The 8,934-nt window shown below is 54.8% G+C and overlaps 1 protein-coding gene across 1 annotated transcript; it reads right to left on the bottom strand.

Annotated features, from left to right (window-relative positions):
* Window positions 1–2,329: 2,329 nt before the first annotated feature.
* Window positions 2,330–6,394, bottom strand: FADD (Fas associated via death domain). The gene is made up of 2 exons (XM_039471456.2): window positions 5,926–6,394; window positions 2,330–3,576 (listed from the first exon to the last, which is right to left on the bottom strand). The coding sequence occupies exons 1-2, from the start codon at window positions 6,200–6,202 to the stop codon at window positions 3,236–3,238; spliced, it is 618 nt and encodes a 205-aa protein (XP_039327390.2). The 5' UTR covers window positions 6,203–6,394; the 3' UTR covers window positions 2,330–3,235.
* Between the last annotated feature and the right edge of the window lie 2,540 nt (window positions 6,395–8,934).

The following is an 8,934-nucleotide window of genomic DNA, read 5'->3' as shown; positions in this document are numbered from 1 at the left end:
TACTAAAAATACAAAAATTAGCCGGGTCCCGTGGTGGCACGTGCCTGTAATCCCAGCTACTCAGGAGGCTGAGGCAGGAGAATCGCTTGAACCCAGGAGGTGGAGATTGTGGTAAACCGAGATCACGCCATTGCACTCCAGCCTGGGTGACAGAGCGAGATGCTACCTCAAAAAAAAAAAAAAAAAAAAAAAGAAAAAGAAAAAGAAAATGTGGAAAGTATAAATAGCTTATCATCCAGAAAATAATAGCCATGATCAAATACTGGCCACCATCGTCTGCCCAGCTGCAGAGCCACAGAAGCATTTGCGTTTTCCGGACACTGGGAGTGTGTTCTGTACCTTCCTCTTCTGCTGTAGGAAGAACATTCTGTCTCCTGAGGACGGCTGTCTGTCTTGTGCTGCTCAGCCTCAGGGCAGTGCCTGGCACAGTTATGGCAGCTGCTTGGTGAGTGGATCGATGGGTTGGCTGAACAAATGAGTGTTTCCCCCTGGCTCTGAGTCCCATCTTCCGGGGGCAGCAAGGTCGCCGCATGTTGCCATGCTCTATGGCTTTGCTGCCAGGGGCTGGTCCACCTCTCCGCTGTCCTGGGCGGGGATAGCAGTGGCCTAGCGGGGAGGATGGGTGGGACTACTGAGAATGAAAACCCAAACCCACGCCTCATCGGGGGAGGCTGAGTCACGTGGGGGCTCAGGGAGGGGCTGGGAGCCGACTCCAGTCTTGAGGCCTGAGCCCTTTCCCCCACGGTACAGGGAGATCCTGGAACGTCTGCGCTGGCCAGGAGCACGCGGGTGAGCTGGCAGACGACGGCCTGGGCCCCGTCCAGTAGTTGCTCCCAAGCAGCAAAAGATTTGAGGTGCACCCCTCACACCCGCAAAAGCCCTTCAGATCACCTGGTGTTCAGGGCCAAGCTTTCCTTCTAGGTGTGATAAGCATTCAGGGAGACACCGGGTACGGAGCACAGAACCTCTGAGAGCGGCCTCTCTTCAAGAAATATGAATACCGACCGGGTGTGGTGGCTCACACCTGTAATCCCAGCACTCTGGGAAGCCAAGGTGGGTGGGTCACCTGAGGTCAGGAGTTCGAGACCAGCCTGGCCAAGATGGCGAAACCCCTTCTTAAAAATACAAAAAATTAGCTGGGTGTGGTGGTGCATGTTTGTAGTCCCAGCTACTTGGGAGGCTCAGGCAGAAGAATCCTTTGAACCTGGGAGGTGGAGGTTGCAGTGAGCCAAGATTGCACCACTGTACTCCAGCCTGGGCAAGAGAGTGAGACGCCATCTTAAAAAAAACAAGCCGGGTGCGGTGGCTCAAGCCTGTAATCCCAGCACTTTGGGAGGTCGAGACGGGTGGATCACGAGGTCAAGAGATCGAGACCATCCTGGTCAACATGGTGAAACCTCGTCTCTACTAAAAATACAAAAAATTAGCTGGGCATGGTGGCGCGTGCCTATAATCCCAGCTACTCAGGAGGCTGAGGCAGGAGAATTGCCTGAACCCAGGAGGCGGAGGTTGCGGTGAGCCGAGATCGCGCCATTGCACTCCAGCCTGGGTAACAAGAGCGAAACCCCGTCTCAAAAAAACAAAAACAACAAAAAAACAAACAAACAAAAAAAAAACTTTCCCACTCACCCCGGGAAAATCTCTTCCCCAAAGCCAAGCTGCTGTCACAGTTACGCACGGCGAGGGGTGATGTCTCTGTTCTCTACAGAACTAGCACTGAGCCGCGCCTTGAGAAGTGGGTGCACGCCGGGTGGGGTGTACAGTGTGTAAGAGGTCAGGCCACGCTGCTGTGGGACAGCAGCCAGCTCAGCTCCACAGCGGCACCCCCAGCTAGCGATGAACTGGTTAAAGCCTGTTTCTGCTAAGTTTCTGAGGCTGACGGGGCAGGGCTACACTTCTGTCTTATCCACTGCTATGGCCTTTCCTCCTCACAAGCTGTCTGGCATCTGGAAATCACAGGTGAAGGTGGGGAGGGCTCACAGGCCGGGGTCCGCAGCTTAGAGGGGACAGTGTCCTGTGGCCTTGGCTAAGATCTCATCCACAGCATGGCACCTTAGACTTTCCCAAGGTCATAGCTGGTGAGCTGGGACAAAGAACAGCCACTTGGCTTTCTGATACTCTTGGTGGGGCAGGCAGATTCTAAAAGCGGCACGAGCCACCCTAGCAGACCGCCGTTTCCCACGGGAGCCGCTGCTCGTCAGCCAGTGAGCTGTGGGGAAGTCCGGCCATGTCCTCCCAGGCTGCAGCCCTTGACAGGGACCCTGAAACCCGCTGTGCTGGGAATATCCAGCGTATCTGAGATGAAAGAATCACCAACAGGAACGGAAACTTCTTTGTAATATGGAAGTTGTAAAGTCACGTGTTTTAATGGGATTACCTGAGAAACAAGAGGCCTGCTTTTTAAAGATACAAGATCCCACTGCCTTGGCAATTCTGTTACTGGAAAGAGTGAATTTGATACAAAATAGTAAGAAACTAGAATCACAGGACCCATAATCCTTGTAAGACGGAAGCTTTAGAGAGTGCTGCGTCTCCCATGAGCACCTAACAGATATTCTCTGAATTCGTCCTGGTGACCATCACTGTCCCTACTTAGCAGTCTGAGGAGACTCAATTCACGCAGGGGCCGAGAGCTGGACCACAGCCAGCCAGGCCTCCCCACTCCTATCCCAGGAACGCGTCTCCCCCCGACGCCACCTGACCTCATCCTCCTGTCCAGGTCTGCCCTGATGGCCGCCAAGGAAATGGCACAGATCACCCTTTCTGTCCACGGTGAGGGCAGAGCGACACAGTGGTTGAGTGTGCGCGCCGGAGCCGGATGGTGGGGGTTCAAATCCCAGCTCTCCCCTCCTCTCTGCTTCGCTCCAGTTCCTGGGCCTCGGAGCTGGTCCCCTCCGCCGTGGAGTGACACACAGTATGACTGCTCATCTGCACAGACTCTTCTGTGCTGGCCACGGTTCCAGCTTTCCAGCTACTCCCGCAGGAGCTCGTTGAATGGGGACAACAGGATCTTGCTCAGAGCGATGGCGAGGAATAAATGGAAATATCTGTGCAGTGCCAAGCCCGGCCTGGCATGGGAGAGGCATCCAGAAATGCAGCTTGAGATCAGAAGCAGCTGGTCGTTGGCTCCCTCGGCCTGGCTTCTTGTTGGGTGTTCAGTGCTGGGGTACCGTCCTTGACACCCAAGTCCAGGCTGTGCAGGTGCCTGTGGTCCACCAGGGCGAGCAGCGGCCCGTCATGACGCTTCAGAGGTGGATGCGTCCGAGTTCCACGACATCGGGGACACGGCCCCGCTCCTGCTCTGGAGCTCCCGGGCCTGCTGAAGCTCTTCCACAAGGTCAGCCACCAGGTTCATCTGGCAGGCCCGGAGAGCCCCCACCAGGTGGGCCACAGTCGCGTTCTCCTTCTCTGTGTTTCTCCAGATTCTCAGCGACTCCCTCACGCGCTCCGTCAGGTTGCGGGGGTGTCTGTCCTCAATGCTGTCGATCTTGGCGTCTGAGACTTTGAGCTGACGAGCGAGTCTTTTCCAGTCTTTCCCCACGTGATCACATATGAGGTCAAATGCTGCACCCAGGTCTGGGAGGGAAGGAACAGAACGGTTTACAGAGGTTTGGAGACAGGCGACCCCACACTCCTCCCCAGGGCTTTTTGCCACTGACATTGAGTGGACAGAGGTGCCTACACGAGGTCCTCTGCAGAGGCTAAAGTCACCTGGCAGCAGAGGGGCTGTCACCGAACGCCCAAGAGTGGCCTGATTCCACCTCAGCCAAACCCCCTGCTCTCCAATACTATCCTTGGAGGTGTGGCCCGATGAAGACTCAATTGCCAGTGGAAAGCGTAGTGGAGCCACCCACCTAGGGCAGGAGACACTAATGGAGGGGCTGGGGAGCTGTCTGAGGGAATAGGGTTGATCCCACATCCTGCCCTAGAGCAGGCTGAATGTCACCTCAAAAAGGTATGTTCATGTGAAATCGCTGAAACCACGCATGCTAACTTCCTAGGAAAAAGGGGCTTTTACAAAGGCAAGCTGAAGGTCTTGAGAGGCCAGGGTTACCTGGATGCTACCAGGACAGCTGTCCTTGTAGGAAGCACACCGGAAAGGCCGGATGAAGGCAGAGGCAGAGTCTGGAGGGAAGTGGCCACAGTCAAGAAATGCCTGGAGCCACCACAAAGCAGACCTGGAAGGGTCTCCCCGCAGGGTACTCGGTGTGAGAGCAAGTGTGGGTCTGAGACATCCTGCTCCTTCAGGCTTCTGGCCTCCAGACTGAGGGCAGATTTCTGTTGGTTTAGGCCACCAGATTTGTGGTAATTTGTTATGGCAATCACAGGAAACTAGCAGGCACCCCAGTTCTTATTTTGAAAGCTGCCCTGACTGCCTACCAGTCTTTCATCCCTGGCTACCATACTCCTCATCTGCTGAAGTCACCACTGAGATCAGGGAGCTGGTCACAGGACTATAACAGGCCGTTTCTGGAATGTGGAAAGAGGAAAGGAGAGGCAGGGCCGGGACAGGAAGTGGCTTGACGTCTCCTGGCAATTCGGAGACATCGTCGGCAGGTGGACCAGCTCCCACAGCTCTGATAGCCCTATGGGCTGGGCACCCTGTTATCATGACTGTACAGATAAGGAAACTGAGGCACAGGGAAGCTGACTGACATTCCCGAGATCGTGTAGCTATACGATGACAAGAGCCATGATCTGAAACCCTGGCGGTGTGGCACCAGAGGCCACCGTTAACCGTTATGCTGAACTTCTGGAAAGGAGTCACCCACTATCAACCTGTCCATGCCCACTGTTCACCTTCTGGCGTACGTTTTCCAACACACAGTAACTACACAAATGAAACCAAGCACACATATATCTCAAATGTCAGCTATGTTTCGTGGGCTGCCTTTAAAATGCAAATGTTTTTCCAGATATTAAATACCCTTGAAACCCGATTTTTCTACATCCTGTTTGGTTTGTTCAGCACTGTTAACGTATTTTTAAAATCTGGACTTGACTGCTTCAATGCAGAGAGCTGTTCTGTACACCTTGTCCTGAACGGGCACCAGTCCTTAGAGAGTCAAACCCATGGCATCACATTTATGCCCCATCTGGCTTGTGACTGAATGGCTCATTGCAGGCCACAGCTCGACGCCTCTGAGGGGCGTCCCCAGGCCACTCCCAAGCCTCTTCCCCCGCCTCTGAGAACAATGGGAAAGGGCTGAGAAATCCTGCTGTACTCAGGGGTTCTCATTTTTATCCTGGAAGCTGCTGCAAGCCACAGGCGAGGGTGGAGAGGGAGTGACCGAGAGCAGGACAGGAAGCCGGTCCACAATGAACTTGATCAGAGAGGCAGTGCAGTGGCTCCGCCACCCATCCGGAGGCCGGGCTGCTTGGTTCAAGCCTAGCTGTTAAGTTACCGGCTGCGCATTTCCGCAAGCCACCTAACCTCTGAGCCACGTCCTGTCCTCTGTAAAATGGGAGCAGTGACAGATAACGATATCCAAGCCACAGGGCTATGGTGAAGGTTCTGTTTAACGACTGGAAGGGTCACTGAATGAAGTATTAACTCTCAGCCGTGAAGGGCATTCGCTGGGCAAATTCCGAGGCAGAAGCGAGATGATGGGAGCAGGCTCATCTAACCTCTGTCCGCACCTTCTCTGACTCCTCCTCACCTTTTCTAAAGTGAGTTTTCTTATTGACCCAGACAGAATGGGGTGGAGGAAAAAGCACTGTGCGTGTCCACGTCCTGTGACCCTGAATAAGTTGACTTTACTGCGTTTCTGGCTCTCCCATCAGCAAAACCAGGGTGGTGCAGAGAAAACCCTCGCAAATCAAACCTGGCAAAGGAGAGGCGCCTGGAGGCCGTGGGGAGGAGCCTCGCGGCCCCCGAGCCCGGCGATCCGGCCCCGGCTCCCCCGACCCGGCCCCCGCGCCCACCTTCTTCCCCCGGCGCCGCCGCCCCCGCCTCGAAGTCGTCCAGGCGCCGCAGCAGGTCGTGGCGCCGCAGGGAGGCGAGCAGCTCGCGCAGCAGCTCCGTGCGCCCGGGCTCCAGGTCGTTCTGCTCCAGCAGCACGGAGAAGAGGTCCAGGCCGCTCTGCACGCGCTCCAGCTTGCGCTTGCCCACGCGCCCGAGGCACAGGAACTTGAGCTCGGTCAGCTCGCTGCTCGACAGGCCGGACGACACCGAGTGCAGCAGCACCAGGAACGGGTCCATGGCGCTGCCGGCCGGCGGCCCGATGGTCCGCGCGCCCGCTGGCCTCGGCTCGCTGGCCCTGGCCGGGTCTCGCCACTTGCCCGCCGGCCCACGGCTTAGGCTCCGCCCGCGCTCGCCCCGGGCCCGGCACTCCGGTGACAAATCCGGTACCGGAAATCCACCGTGGCACTTTTTCGACCGTTATCTCGCGAGAACTCCGAGGACCCCGCGCATGCGCTCCGAGCGAAGCCGTAGCCGTTTCCGCCCTGGGTGGCGGCGCCGCGGATGGGCGCGGCCTCTGCACCTGCGCCCGGCGGATCCCGTCTTTTCCGGGTGGGAAGTGGGGCCTTGAATGTCAGGAGACGCCGCCGGTGGCTCAGCTCTGTGCAGTGAGGGTGGTCGCGCCTCTGCTGAGTCTACCCGTTTGCCTTCCGCGGTGCGGCCCTACTGCGGGCAGAGCCGGGGCGGGGCGGGGTCGGCCGGCGCGTCACGTGACCTCTCATCTGTTGGTGACTAACATTACTTGGCATTCACGTGTAGGGACAGACGTGGAAATGCGTTCTTTGGTACCCTTGGGGACATCGTGTGTGTACCGAAAACACTACCCAGAAGTTTATTTGCGTTTAAAAATGTCATTTAAATAATATTTGCTTTCTAAAGTAACTGTCATTTATTCAATCAACATTACTGAACGCCTACCGTGCCGGGTAGTAGGGGCTAGGGACAAATTAGTGAACAAAGCGAGAGGGTCCCCGCGTGCCCGGAGTTTACATCCTCAGTACAAAAGCGACACTCTCCAGAAGAGAAGGTTGTGGCGGGCGCGGGGGCCCAGCTTGCCATCTCCACACTTTGGGAGGCTGAGGCAGGATTGATTGAGCCCAGGAGTTTGAGACCAGCCTGGGCAATAAAGCGAGACCTTGTCTCTATTAAAAAATAAAAATAAGTAAAAATAAGGAAATCGTATAGTATGCCAGAAATTCAGGAGAGCCAGGGAAAAGGAAGTCTGTTCATGGGGTGGGCATGTGGAGGGTGGGGGCTGGGTGGTCTGATAGGGTCTCTGTAAAGGTGCAGGTGAAGGCTGTGAGGGGCCAGGTACCTAGGTGTGGGGGGAAGTGTTGGGCACACAGAGAACAGAAGAGCAGAGGCACCGGGTGGGCTGGGGTTCCAGGAGCAGCAAGGCCATGGGTCTGGAGGTGAGGAGGGGGTGCAGACTAGGAGAGCCCTCATCAGCCAGCAAGGACAGCTTTACTGCAATGCAGGGTGGGGACAGGCGGTGGTGCCAGCTGAGTTTTTTTCTTTTTTTAAAATTGAGATATAATTCACATACCATTCAATTCACCTTTTTTTTTTTTTTTTTTTTTTTGTCTGACATGGAGTCTTGCACTGTCCAGCCTAGGCTGGAGTGCGGTGGCATGATCTCGGCTCACTGCAACCTCCACCTCCCAGCTTCAAGCAATTCTTCTGCCTCAGTCTTTTGAGTAGCTGGGACTACAGGCATGGATCACCACACCCAGCTAATTTTTGTATTTTTAGTAGAGACGAGGTTTCAGCATATTGGCCAGGCTGGTCTGAAACTCCTGACCTCAGGTGATCCAGCCACCTTGGCCTCCCAAAGTGCTGGGATTATAGGCGTGAGCCACCGTGTCTGGACTCAGTTCACCCCTTTAAAGTGCACACTTCAGTGGTTTTTAGTGTAACAACAAGGTTGAGGAACTCTTAACTACTGTCTTACTTTAAGACATTTTCATCATCCGGAGAAGAAAGCCGTTAGCATTTGCTTCCCCTCTCCTCCACCAACCGTGAATCTACTTTTATTGTCTTTCTTTTTTTTTCTTTTGTGAGACAGAGTCTCCTCTGTGGCTCAGGCTGGAGTGCAGTGGCGCAATCTCGGCTCACTGCAACTTCTGCCTCCCGGGTTCAAGCGATTCTCCTGCTTCATCCTCCCGCATAACTGGGATTACAGGTGCCTGCCAGCATGCCTGGCTAATTTTTGTATTTTAGTAGAGACAGGGTTTCACTATGTTGGCCAGGCTGGTCTTGAATTCCTGACCTCAAGTGAGCCTCAGCCTCCCATAGTGCTGGGATTACAGGCGTGAGCCACTGCGCCCTGCTGAATCTACTTTCTTAATCTATGGATTTGCTGATTCTGGACATTCCATGTATACAGAACCATACAATATGTGGCCTTTTATGTCTGGCTCTTTTCAGCATCATTTTTAAGGTTCATCCATGTTGCAGAACATATGAATACTTCATTTTTTTTTTTGAGACATAGTGTGCTCTTTTGCCCAGGCTGGAGTGCAGTGGCACAATCTTGGCGCACTGCAGCCTCTGCCTGCCAGGCTCAAGTGACTCATCTCTTATGCCCTAGCCTTCCAAGTAGCTGGGATTATAGGTATGTGCCACCATGCCAAGCTAATTTTTGTATTTTTAGTAGAGACGGGGTTTTGCCATGTTGGCCAGCCTGTTCTCAAACTCCTGGCCTCAAGTGATCCTCTCGCCTCAGCCTCCCAAAGTGCTGGGATTACCGGCATGAGCCACTGCACCCAGCCTCCTTCTTTTTTTTTTTTTGAGACGGAGTTTTGCTCTGTCTCCCAGGCTGGAGTGCAGTGGTGCCGTCATAGCTCACGCAGCCTCCAACTCCTGGGCTCAAAGGATCCTCTTGCCTCAGCCTGCTGAGTAGCTGGGACTACAGGTGCATGCCACCATGCCTGGCTAAGCAAATTGGGTTTTCTGTCTGTGCGCATGCGTGT

This window comes from Saimiri boliviensis, chromosome 6 (assembly GCF_048565385.1).
Source record: "Saimiri boliviensis isolate mSaiBol1 chromosome 6, mSaiBol1.pri, whole genome shotgun sequence".
NCBI lineage: Eukaryota > Metazoa > Chordata > Mammalia > Primates > Cebidae > Saimiri > Saimiri boliviensis.
Note: the sequence above shows the minus strand (reverse complement) of the source record. Positions and strands in the feature narration are given on the sequence as shown.